Source organism: Dermacentor silvarum, chromosome 8 (assembly GCF_013339745.2).
Source record: "Dermacentor silvarum isolate Dsil-2018 chromosome 8, BIME_Dsil_1.4, whole genome shotgun sequence".
Taxonomy (NCBI): Eukaryota; Metazoa; Arthropoda; class Arachnida; order Ixodida; family Ixodidae; genus Dermacentor; species Dermacentor silvarum.
The window spans coordinates 169,830,976-169,844,773 of NC_051161.1; the positions used below are offsets into that span (position 1 = coordinate 169,830,976).

Genomic DNA, 13,798 nt, shown 5'->3' on the forward strand with positions numbered 1-13,798 from the left:
GACTTCACCGCCCACCAGACATGTCGTGCGAATCTTATCAAAGAATGAGCGTTAACTTCGTGCAAGAGAGGATATGCCAAGTGCTGTTTTATTTGAATTGGGTACTTTCAGATTGCGTCATGCTTCTAGAGAAAGGGAAGAGCCGGCGACGACGCGGGCCGTGCAGTATTTTCAATAAAAATGTTTAGCAGAGCTGTGCTGCCAATTCCCAACGCGTTGCCGTTGTTACTGTTTCGGTGATCGCTACAAGGATTTCTTCTATGGGCGCAGCAACTGTTACTTTGTTGTTTGCAACAACTACGCTGACAATACGTTTTAATAACACTAGTTATGAACATAAACCACTCTGCAGTCAGTTCGCCAAGGAAAGGGGGAGGCAGGAAGCGCTTTTCATGGATACGTCAACGTGAGATTGTGAGCAGTGTTCTCGAATAATAAACTTACCTGGCTTTCGAAAATCATTGTGTGGACATCAAAAGAGAGCAAAACACTGCTAGAATAAAAAAAGGTTACTTATATTTAAGTGAAAACAAAAGCTGCGCTGCTTTTTCGTTTTTTTATTTTTGTGTAACATCCATTAAGTGTAGCTTGAAATGGCAAAGAAAAGTCAATTTCTCGCAAAGAAATTAGCAACAGAAAAATACCAATATTTCCTCACTGGAATACAAAGCAAATAACATAATGAACAAGCCATAGTCAAAATAATTATATGAATAACAATGCGAATAATGCATACTGACTTCATTCAGAACGCATAAAAAAGGCAGAATTGTGCACAAAAATAAAAAAAAATGAAATTACACTAAGATGCATAACATCAGAAGCAACTACATGGGAATTTCTGCTATTTCGGCCGGTAACTTCGTCGATGGTGCTTGGCTGCGCACCCAATGCTGACCGGCTGCTGCGGAACCGATGGCGCGTCGGCGCTGATAATATTAGGAAGCAAGAACTCGAGTGACGGGACAGGAAAGCAGATGAAGCGGTCGCCATGCCTTAGTAGCGGGTCATATGACCCCTTGCACGGCAATCACATCCTGCATTCTGGACTGTAGTGATTCGTACAGATTGTCAATGAAACTGCGTTGATTTTGGTGGCGCATCCATTCTCCTTCGACAACGCTCCATAGCTCATCGGCGGATGAACTGTGTAATCCTCTTTTGCACAGCCTGACCTTCATTCTGCCCCATACGGCCTCAATGATGTTGAGGTCTGCCCCTTTGGGGACCCACCTGAGGCACCGCACCCCTCGCATGTTGAGAAGCTCTTCAACAAACTTTGCAGTGTGGACAGGTGACAGGTCTTGCTGGAGCAGGAAGTCCCCGTCAGGAAAAGACCCGTCCAGCGCGTAAGGTGTCAGGACGTAATCGAGGATGTCGCAATACTTCGAGCCGCTTCGAGGACCGCTGACATCGAGGATGTCAGCGGTCCCTCAATGCGGTGCAAAACGCCAAGCCCATCACGAGACACAGCGCCCCAAACATTAAGAGCCGTGCGTCCACTCGGTGCTACTTCTTGCACGTAGAGAGGGTCGTAGCGGGCATTGACAGGGCGCCACACACGTCGCTTTTAGTCCCAGCGTGTTGTGAACGTAGATTCGTGAGAAAAAAGTACTGTTTTCCAGTCATCCGTGGTCCAGGAGACGTGTTCTGTTGCGAAGTTAAGACGCGTCGTCTTGTTTGACAAGGAGAGGCGCAGCTTCTGGGCGGCAACGTGGCTCTTCAGTTTACCTTCCGCTAGCCGTCGTTTTATTGTCGACGCGCTTGCAGACGCTCCAGCAGCCGCACCGATCTCTCTGGCAGTACTGAAGGGGCTTGCCTTCGCGGCGTTGAGGATGTCGGCGTCCTGAGCAGCAGTCGTTGCACGAGGGTGCCGTTTATGTGGAGCGTCGCTGATGCGGCCTTCTTTCCTATAAGCTTGGATGGTGCGATTTACGGTCTTATTAGACCTACCCGTCATCCCTGCTATTTGGCGTTGAGTATACTGCTTCTGGGACAGTTCAACTATCCGCAGGCGCTCACTGTTAAGCACTCGGGACATTTTCCAACGCCAGGTGGCAATATAATCTATACCAACCCAATCAATCATCTTCAAAATATTTTTTTGCCAGACACAACACGGATTCAGAGCCGGCTTCTCATGCGACACACGGTTAGTAGAATTTACGCATGACATAGCAACCTCACTGAACAGCGGTCACCAGCTAGATTGCATATTTCTAGTGCATATTTCTAGACTTCCAGAAAGCTTTTGATTTGGTTTCGCACAATCTGTTATTACAAAAGCTGCCTGCCTTAAAAATACCGGATCTGTTATTGAAATGGTTGGGGGCGTATTTTATTGGGCGGAAGCAATGTCTTGTGCTTGACGGAGACATCAGACGCGAATATGTTATCAGGTGTCCCGCAAGGGTCAGTTCTGGGTGCGCTTCTTTTCTTGGTGTACATCAATGATCTTGCCGAGGATGTTTCCAGCACTGTTACATTGTATGCACATCATTGTTGTGTTTACCGTCGTGTCACTTGTGGAACAGACTCAAATATATTGCAATGGGAACTTGATTTTATACTTTACTGGTGCCAAACATGGAAAATGACCCTTAACCTTTCAAAATGTAATATACTTAGGTTTACTAACAAAAGAAAACCATGGCCACTGGCTATGCATTGGGTGGTGTGAACTTGTCTTTCGCCTCTGAATACAAATCTCTCGGGGTGAAATTTACAAATGACCTCTCCTGGAACAATCATAAAGATTACTTAATTTCAAAGGCAATCAGATCACTTAACTTCATTAAACGTAGTTTTTGGCAAGCTCCGGTTGAATTCAAATAAACCCTATACATGTTCGTCCGATATTAGAATACGGCTGTTCCGCATGGGACTAAACTAGAGCGTATTCAGAAACGCGCAGCCCGGTTTGTATCAGGCGACTTCAAGAAAAGCTCTTCATCTATTCGACAAAACTTGGGTTGGCATCTACTTGAAACCAGACGTAAATATTTCCGAATGTGTCTTTTTTACAATATACATCACAACAGAACAGGCATTACTAGGGAAAAATACATTAGCCCACCAACCTACGTGTCCGTGCGAATAGATCACTCATTAAAGATACGTGAGTATCGGTCCAGAATTAATATTTTTAAATATGCATTCTTTCCAAGAAGTATTCCCGAGTGGAACGGTTTGCCCGAACATCTTGTTGTCTCCTCGCCTACATAATTTTTTTATTAATTTGCAGCGTCTCATGTTCAATATTTAATTCTTGTTCCTTATACCATGACTGTCTTACCTACATGAATATTTCGTGTTTTGTAATTTTCCCATTTTGCATTTTGTATTTGTATTTATATTTATACAATCATTTTTGTCAATGAAAAATTTACTTATTTTTTGGTGACATTGCAACCTTGTGAAGCTGATTCTGTTCCGCTACTTCTTTACTACCGTTATGTACTGCGCACATGTCTTGCGCACTTTCGCGATGTCCTGTATGAGCGCATGTCTTCACTATCTGCTTGCATCATTCCATGTTAACTCTTGAATAGTTATCATCGAATTCCATTCTGTACACCCTACAATAATGCTAGATAAGAGCGATGCAGGTATTAGAATAAATAAATAAATAAAATCTCAGACAAGTTTTGCTGTCGTACGCGGTGTGTGGAGCTCGCAAGCGGAGCGCGAAGTCACCTTTCTCTCAAGCGATCTTTTTACAACAAATGATCCTCACTCTTTTCTGTGCGGTTTATTTCGTAATAAAGCGCACTTGCATACGCGGCGGCTACTGATCGCTGCAGTTGTCTACACTGCGGCCGCACGGGGTGTCGCCACGAGTCCAGTGGCTAAACGCACTGCGGCTCGCTTACGTTTAGTGCGACGTAGGCACCAAAATCGGAAATCGTGGCGTCTACGTTAGCATCCAAAACGAAGTTACCGTGACATTTCGAAGGCGAGGCCACGCCCCACTCAGCCTTCGCAGTGGAAGGCATTCAAGAAGGAACGGGAGCACAGTGCAGGTGCCGTGCTTGATTGCCGCTTCTGCTGAGCGCACTTTTTGCAGCAACGTATTTCTGAAACAGCCTATTTTCACTTCAAATTCCTTTCTCCGCTTTGATAAAAAGGGGTTCAGGGCCCCTTTTAATCTAAGGGTCAGCTATGGAAGAATTACTTGGTTTTGGGGGTACTGATGTGGCCATACGGTCGGCAAGCATATTACCCTGCATGGATGCCTATGTGGTACCCAGCATAATATTCTATGTTGATGAGATGCGTACACAGCGCAGATGATTGCATAAAGTTCAGTAAACACAGGATTTTAATTCTTTTGTAGGGATCTGTAAATATTATTCCCTTTTCTAGTTTTGTTTCCTCGATGTGCCGTACAACCGACAAGGGTGCGTAGGCCTCCGCCGTAAAGATGGCTGAGAAGGTTGGGCCGACTACAGCATGAGGAACACCAGCATGCGACTTTGAAGCATCAGTGTAAAATTCTGTGCACGGTTACTTGGACTGCAGTACTAGGAAATGCATTATAATATGTGCCTCTGGTGCGTGTTTCGTAACCTCTATGAACGTGTCGCAATTTATGAGCTGCCGCTGCCACGGCGGCAACGGCTTCGTCGGGAACATCGGGTTTTGCTCAAGAATCGGAAATGCCATTTCCTCAGAAAGTTTTCTTACGCGCAGAGAGCATAGTTCTCTAGCTGCAGGTCGATTGTGAAGCAGCGTTGCAGATCGTTTACGGTTGAATAAGAGGGATGTTCTGGGTTCGCATTCACTTTCAGAAAATATGTATGAACGTTGCATAGAGGCTTGCCACAAGATTTGTCCTGTAGGCGCCTGTGGCCTACCTAGGTGGTGAACAGGATCCAGTATTTTTAGGGTGCTTGAATAGCAGACTGGTACACTAATCGTGTACCTTATAGAGGTTTATTCGGCACTTCCTACCCCATGTTGTGTTTAGAATGTTCATAGATTTTAAGCATATTCTCTTAATGTGCTGTGGTATGAATGTCAGTCTTGCGTCCAAAATTATGCCTAAAATTTTGTGTTGTCTGTTCACATTTATGTGGTGTCCACCTAGCGCAATGTCGGGTTCTGAGATCAAGCCTCTTTTTCTTGAGAAAAGGGTGCGTGAGCTGTTGCTGGGATTTACCCTAAAGCCATTTTCGGTGGCACACTTAGACAGCTGCTCAGACTAAGCTACATTTGTATTTTACATATCGCGATGTTACATTACCTAAACCCTAACTAGTAAGCCATCTACATATGGCATATCTAACATGGCTTCGCCGCCGGCTCACTTCGTGTCGGCCGGACAGCCGTCGGAAGCCATTGTGGCGCGGCCCCCTAACGCGCCACTTCGGCAAAGCTGTTCTTTGGCAGGTACGATACCTGCCTTCGTGTCTCCCTGATCAATATATTCTCCTTCACTTTGATTGTAACTATTTCTTTTTCCTCCCCGTCACCGTTTACACAATGTGGAGTATTCTTGCACGATTCAGACGTGCGTTCAGAAGCAATGCATTTGGCGTAAATCGGTGGACCTCGACAGCTCTGTGAGCTATGGCCAAACCTCTGGCACTTAAAACATCGCAGGGGATTAGGGATATACGGCCTGACTCTGACCTTTACGTAGCCTGCCTCGATATTCACGGGCAGTACACTTGAGCCGAAGGTTAGAATGAGATGCTTGGTCAGAACTTCTTTTCCGTCACGCCTCATCTTTTACTTCTTTTGACATTGTTGACATTTTGGTCACTCCAGCCCTCTCCCACTCAGCTCAATCAAATCATCATCCGAAATTACACCACGACCGGTGTTCACAGTGCGGTGGGAGTCACAGTGATAAGAAAGTCTGCAATTGACACCAGGTTTTGCAGTTTCTCATGTTGTTTCATATCTCGGAGTTCAAGAAGAAGGTCACCGTTAGCCAATTTTGCGGCTTTGTAGCCGGCTCCTATGTCTCTGTCAGGTATTTTGAAACGAGGAAGGGAGAGATGGCTCTCACGGCCTTTTCGGCATTGCGCTGTGTATGACATGGTAACGGGGAAAGTTTTCTTTCTGGGGACCAAAAACTGAAACACTTATTCGGTGCGCCCTCTTTTCTGGGAGCGATCGGGTAACGCGGGGAAAGAGCAAGCCATTAAAATAATATTCTTTCGGCAGGAACGCCAGCCATCCTCCTTGTAGCCCAACACGGGTACTATAAGAAGCCAACAAACAATGACACCAAGGACAACATAGGGGAATTACTTGTACTTACTAATTGAATTAAAGAAATAATAAATTAATGAAATGAAAACGGATAAAAAAACAACCGTCTGCAGGTGGGGAACGAACCCACGTCTTCGCAATACGCGTGCGATGCTCTCAAAATTGAGCTACCGCGGAGCCGTTTTCCCACCCACTTTCTGGGGTATTTATGTTTTTTTTTTTACAACTATAACTAACCCTGGGAGTGTTAGCCAGCGCCACCACTCACAAACCTAGGGGCGGATGTGGAACATCCTTCCTGCCGAAGGTGTCACGAGCACGTGAGCGTTTAGAGTGATGGCAACTGGTCAATAAACCCACATATGCTACCTGAAGGCTTCAGTGTTGCCGGATTCGAGCCCTCGTTATGTAATGAACGAGAAGAGAGGGAGCCGAGGGGCCCGATTTTGATTAATCATATCATAAGAAGCCAACAAACAATGACACCAAGGACAACATAGGGGAAATTACTTGTACTTACTAATTGAATTAAAGAAATGGGTTGGTTCCCCACCTGCGGACAGTTGTTTTTTCATCCATTTTCAATTTCCATTAATTTATCATTTCTTTAATTAAATTAGTAAGTACAAGTAATTTCTCCTATGTTGTTCTTGGTGTCATTGTTTGTTGGCTTCTTATGAGATGATTAATAAAAATCGGGCCCCTCGGTTCCCTTTCGTCTCGTTCAAGGGTACTATGTAGGACCTGTACACATGTCCCACAAACGCCAGCTGTATGTTCCCGCTATAACCAAATACGTATAACCAAGGGTGGTTATGACCAGGGGCGTAGCCAGAAATTTTTTTCGGGGGGGGGGGGGGGGGTTCACCGGCCCGACCTGCGGGGGGGGGGGGGGGGGGGGGCAAGCTTCTGCGTTCCTCTAGGTCACGTGATCGATAATAAATGTCGGTAGTTTAAGCACACTCTATACATGTATATCAAAGACTTGGGACCCCCCCCCCCCCCCTCGCGTGTGCGTGTGCTTGTGAAGAAATTAAGTAAAAAGTAAAGTAAGCTCAGTAAATACAGTAAGTACGACAGGTATACAGTGGGCGTTTGGAGCAACGGTCTCTCATCGCGCCACTGAATGGACCAGTCTTCGAAAACGCATCATTGAGACGACCCGTGCGATCGGAGAAGACATCATTAATTGTTAATTTCCGTTAAGCGTAGATGGCGTCGTCCTCGTCGGGGCGAAGTGCGTTTCACAAAATGCACGTGTGACCAGGCTATACCTACTCCCATAGCAATAGCTTGTTCGCTGCGTCTTTGCGCTAGAAAACTTAAATACGCGCAAAAACGCGTAAGGCTTTTTTTTTTTTTTCTTTTTCGAAGCTTTCGTCGCCCTGCTCCCTTATACGAGAGGGTTGCATTTCCAGCGGCAAGTGCATGGGCCGCTGTGTCTTCCGCTGTGTACGAGAGTGCAGCCGTCATTTGCCTTTACATCAACAGATTCAGAATTGTACAGAATATTTCACCGCACAGCATAGATATGGCATGTGTACGCATTTTAAGTAGTGCGTGCAACTCATTTCTGCTTCACTTACGCCGGTACAAACAGGAAGCGGCTTTGTACCTCACAGAATCTCGACTGGTTGGTGTACTAGTGATGCAGGAATGAACTCCGGTATTGTTCAGTACATAGTGCACATAATCAATTTCTCAGGACGCGTGAACTCCGACGAGAACTGTCAGCGCCTGCAACAAGAGTTTACTTACGCTGTACTGCGCACAGCAGTAATTCATGCTTGTCAGCTGTCTGTTTCGTGCATTTTATTGCGAGTCGGTGGAATTTCACTGCTGTCATCAACCCCTACGTGTGTACATTGCTGGTTTGGGATTCCACAAGTGAAACAGCAACTACCAGCCTTCCGTAATTGCTGGTTTGTGATTCAACAACACAACAGTAATTACCAGCCTTCCGTAGGGGCGCAATCGCAAACAAGAGACGTTTCTCGCGCAGACTAAGCCTACGTTCACACTTGGGAAGCGGCAAGCGGGCGGAAAGGCCAAAGCGGCCGGAAAATTTTTTCCGCGCCTGTTCAAGTTCACATTTGTTTTGCTACCGCCGCGGCCGCCGCTGCAGTTTTCGTCCAGATCCATGGGGCTCTTGCGTTGCCCAGGGGGCGCTGCAAAAATGGTGCTAAAAAGCGCCCTCAAACCGAAACTGGGTAGTACCAAGCTCGGTCGTCTGCTCGGGAAGCACGTTTACAATATGGACTCGCCACTTTCGGTTGTGTTGTACCACGGCTTGCAGCGAATATCGGGCGCCGAAGATTTTTCAATGGGTGGCATGCTGCGTAAAGGCAAGGAATTATGCAACGCCGAATACGTGTACGCCGTTCAAGAAATAAGCGGCGAAGTTTTCGCGTGGTGTCAATCACAAGTGAAGCGAGTCACGCACGTCGAAGTTGAACTTCAGGTAAGGCTTGCACGCTGCTAGATTCAGGCGCACAAATGCGAGGAAATGCTTTCTATAAATGAATTCACAGCAGCGATAAGCAGACATGTGTACGACTGCTCGAGCGCACGACGGTACGCGCCGCGACGGCAGGGGTCTTTCAGCATGCCGCGGTGTACGAACTGCTCGAGCGCACGTTCGTACGCGCCGCGAAACGGCGGGTCTCCTGCAATATTTGTTGACTGCATGCCGCTAGACAAGTAGTTATGCCTGAGCTGTAGTAGCGGCCATCTGTCTAGCAATTGATAAATAAGCTCGCAGTACGTACGTACGTGCCATCGCGCTGCAGCGCGCGCTCATGCACTGCTCGCTTGATGTAGCTTTTAATGACAGCGCTCGAACATCGATGTGCTGTAATCAATACTACCTTGCCGTGCTGCCTCAACGTGCTGGCTTGAGGTCAAGGATGAGCACATTCAACTCTCTAACCTGAGCTGCTCGTAGTGGGGTAGTGAATTGTCACCGAATCAGCCCGACCATTTGTCGTCATTTGCACACACTTGGTCACTTCACCACTTTGCACCGGTCGAATTGTTAATTGTCGCTGTGGCCGGGTCTCGAATCGTGAATCACCAGCCATGCCAGCTGCTATGTCGGTCTTCCATTTCGCTTACCCAGCGCGACGAACTGCAGTTATCCAGCGCGCCCGACGGTCCGCAGCGTGAGGCCTTGAAGGAAAACGGTAGAATCAGATGTTGGGATTCATGCCTTCTTGTTCATGGCAACCCACGACGCAGCAGTAACGACGGAGACAATTTTTCGAGGCTGAGCTAGGTCTCTCCGGATCGGCGTCGCTGATGTCTTCTGCTTCCAGCATTACGTCCCACGGCACTCGGACAGTCCGTTTTCGTAAAACTATAGGCTGCGGCCAGCTCGCAGCCTGGTCGCCATGGTCTGTGAGAAGTGACGAGGCTTTTCGCACTCGAAACAGGGCAGAAAAAAGTGCGAATCAACGCAAAACGCGGGCTCGAAACGTGCTTCGCCACAGCCAGGGCTCAATACTATCCAAGCTGGTACTACTACCCAGATGACGTTTTTCGCCGCCACCAGGCGCCGCTACTATACCTCAAACTCCAGCGCAAGACGCCCATCTCGTCTGCGTACGTTTGTCGGCGTGGTGGCGCTGATTATCGCATTATGTCGAGCGGTATGTTCATTCTTTGACCCACGTACCGTCATCAAAAGTGATCATTTTACGCAACTTCGCGTGTCATCTGCGACCTTCGGTAAATTCCTCGTTGGCGTTCCGTAATTCTCCGCACACGGGCGCGGTAGCGCTGAGTCACAGGTTGGTGCGTAGGCGTGAGAATATTTCTTTAATAGCTTTTATTTACAAGTTGAAATAACATTTCATCATTTCGTATTGTCGGCGCCTCCAGGACACCAAAGGGGCAACGGGAACACCCCAGCTAAAACCCGGGCTGGCCCTTGTGTTGGGGCTCGCCAAAGCCTGCGCGTCCTACGTGAGACCTACGCTCCCAATCTATCGTCGCGACGAGACAAGCACCCCGTGACTTCTGCAACGTACCGTACACGTGCGAGGAGAATTATGCAGCGCCAACGAGGAATCTGCCTAACTATTGTCTGCCGTGGAAGTGGAAGAAGAAATGGCTTTTATACTTCTATCTACTTGTTTTCTAGAAATGGACAATGAATAAACGGAAGACAAGAAAACCTCGGAAACGGCGATGGCGGGTTCGCCTGGCTTTGCAAAAGCGCGAGAAGTTGGGTCACGCCAAGGCTTCGTTGCCGCACCTCCGGTCGCGCGACGTTGAATACTATCGCGAGTATTGCTGGCAGTACGTTTTAGTGCCACTCTTGTCGTAGAGCAAGGGCTGGTTCTTGATCGCGTCGATCAGCATTACAGCCTACACTTCTGGTGCCATGTTCAATTTTATGACCGGTTGTTTACATGCTAGTGTAGCTTGCAGTGAAGCAGAACGACTTTCCGCCGCGTTTCTGCTTCGCCATGGCGAAAAAATCGGCCCGAGACTGATTTGGCTCGCAGCCTGTTTTTCTGCCTGTTTTGCTACCTAGGCGGGCGGATTTTTGCAAGATTTAGCCGCTTCCTACAGCTTCGAGACCAAGTGTGAGCGTAGCCTAAGATCCTGCGCGAGCGCGGCCTAACCGGCACCTGAAGGGAAGCGGCGGAAATGTATACCGGAGATTTCGACCACCTGGAGTCTTTAACGTGCACCGAAATCTAAGTAAACGGGCCTCGAGCGTTTTCGCCATCATCTAAAATGCGGCTGCCGCATTTGTTGCTTCATTTGTTGCACATTTGTTGCTTCAGAATGCGGCCGCCACATTCTCGCCCAAAACGTCACAGAGTGTCAAAGCCTTGACAAACACCGTGACAGTTCTTTCCATATGCAGACATGATTCGCTGTAAATTACCAACCAAACGGAAGCGCCCAGGAATGAAATTGTGATAGTAGCACCGGTTTCATGAATTATGTCAGCGCGAAGCGACGAAAACAAAGGGCGGGTAAGTGGGGGGGGGGGGGGGGGTTGCGGAAAAAATTTCGGGGGGGGGTTTGAACCCCCCCCCCCCCTGGCTACGCCACTGGTTATGACACACAAGGTTAACCCTTGCCGCCAGAAATGTAGGAAGTAAATGGAAAACAAAAGAAGACAGGAGAGATGGAAAGGCGAGAGAGAAATATGAAGATTGAAGAGAAGGATAGGAAACGGTGACTGCCGATTTCGTCCAGGTGGGTCAGTCTGGAAGCGCCGTCTATGTGAAGCAGAGGCCAAAGAGGTGTGTTGCCTTAAAGGTAACACTGGTAACATGTGTTACCCGGCATCGGCTCAACCCCCACGATCCCCCTTTCCCCACCACGCGCGGGAGGGTCGAAGCCTCATGTGCGGGGTGTCGCAACACACCAAACGTCCGCGGCACTTTCACACGCAGCGTGCTCAAATTGAGGGGCAGCTAGGCAAATAACACTAAGAGATGTTGTCAGTGGCACGATACTAGAAAAACAGTCGGCTGTGCAAACGCACTTTTCCACAGTACTCGCGTACAACCTTCTGTGTCGATGAAGGGAATGTTACGGGGGCGTCGATGAAGGGAATGTTACGGGGGCGGAGCTTCTGCGCATGTGTTGTTGCGCCAAGTAGTCCAGCAGCATTTGACAACGCGTTAGGTTTCTGGGAACAGATACTGGAATCATAATGGCTTCCATGTGCGACAGTTTCGCATTTGCCCACATGCGAAAAAGAGAAGGAAAAAAATAAGTAAAACTGAACACTCTTAATTTTCTGTTGTAAATTTAGTGCCACTTCTTTCAGAAGCACTCCTTTTTGTGCGTGCTTTGCCTACGTAGCTTTTCCTTCCCTGCCACACAAAACTGTCTGCGAGTATAGTACAGTGTTACACGATGGTTGGCCGCTGACTTTCTACGTAAGTAACTTTTGTAAATAAATTGATCCTTTATCAGCCGCGTGTCTTCTAATGCTCGATTAAACTTGGTCCCAGAAGAACTATCCCCGGCGGCTGTGTCGAAGATTCTTCTAAAGTGCTCATATGTGGCTCCATTAATCAGATGTCTATGACATGAATTCCTGTCAGGTGGCTGCTTTAGCCGCCCGCGTTTCTAGAGTGAAATAGCCGCATTGAATACGGACGTTTACAACAGCCAATTTCTTAGTATTGGAAGCCTATTCTCGTAAAAAGGATACATGTTACCAGTGATGTTTAAGTTCAGCGAAGTTTTACTATGCCCGGAGTTATTGTAACGGAAACGAAAGTTGTCTTGGCACAACGCATAGGGGAGCCCATTTAATTTTCCAACTCTGTATTTAGTTACCCACAGCGCCTACGCGGCATCACAGTAGGGGGGGGGGGGGGGGGGGGGGGGGATAGAAAACATAGCCACAGCCAGAGGCTGGATATTTTGTATGCAGCCACCGGTGAACAGCATTCACGTGCGCCTCAAACGCTGCATGTGAGACGCCAAGTCAAGCCGTTTTACGAAGAGCTCGGTCAGACGGCTATTGCTAAAACAAACTCGTTTGACGCGGCACGGCACGCATCATTCTTCTGTCCCGTTCAGAGTGTATACGTATACAGGCCTGCCTTGACACGGTTAAGCGCACACTCAAACAAGAGGAAATGTGTTCGGTCGGCTCACCGTTTATGGCGACTGAAGAACATTTCTACGAAGATCTTTTCCCACGGCACGAATCCATAATTCCTCGCTTCTTTTCCAGGCAGCTTTGCACCGATGTGTTGCGCAAAGGGTGGGAAAGATAGCAGCGAGCGTCCACGCTATCTAACCTCGCCCTTAGCAACGTTATCGCACTCCTGCTGGCGGTAAAAACCGCGAGGGCGTCGTTCGCTTCCCCTCTTCCGAAGCAGTGTGACCAAGGCCCCTTGTTTCGTCCAAAGCCTTCAAGCCATCTCAATCATCGTCCCCGATTCGAAACCTGCGGGGCACCGTCGCCTGCTCGTGGCGCTCATGCGAATCCTCGTTGCTTGTTCACAACGCCGTCTCCGATCGTATCTCGGTGCTTGTCTCCCCAGCACGTAATAAGCGACACCGTATTATGCTTGCCTTTCTTGTCCGCTGGACGTCGTCTGCTCCGCTTCTTTGTCTGCGTTGCTTCTATGGCGTGCAACCCGCGCCGTTCAGTGCGGTAAGCTCGCGAGCACGTCGCGCTCACCCGAGAAGCGAACAAAACTGCACCGAAAGTGTGATGACGGAAGCCAGAGGGAAAAAAAGCTACAAAACCTGAGCGTCGGCACATTTGGGACCCGTTAACCGGATGCCATGTTTGCAGCCGACACACGCAGTCGACAAGGACGAGCAGACGACAGCGCATTCCAGAAAAGAAACGGGGCCGCCATTGTTCGCTCGTCAAGTGACGTCGCTTCCTGCCGTCCTTTTTCGGTGCATGCAACGAAGCCGCCCGCAGCTTCAGCGTTGGGCGCAGAGGCGCAACGTCCACATCGGAAGGAAGCGACCGTTCATCTTTTCGCTGGCCTTGATCGCGAGCCCGTAAATGGGACGGCGGCACCTGCAATCCGCCAACACGGACGTGTTCGCACTAGCGAATAGTTTTGCCAAGACA

The 13,798-nt window shown here is 48.4% G+C and overlaps 1 protein-coding gene across 1 annotated transcript in view; it reads right to left on the reverse strand.

The window, feature by feature from the left end:
- LOC119461828 (leucine-rich alpha-2-glycoprotein) overlaps positions 1-13,590 on the reverse strand; it is a 269,278-nt gene extending 255,688 nt beyond the window's left edge. The window contains exon 1 of the mRNA XM_037723201.2: positions 12,859-13,590. Within this exon, the coding sequence (XP_037579129.1) occupies positions 12,859-12,881 (23 nt within the window). The 5' untranslated portion in view covers positions 12,882-13,590. The remainder of the gene's footprint in view (positions 1-12,858) is intronic.
- Between the last annotated feature and the right edge of the window lie 208 nt (positions 13,591-13,798).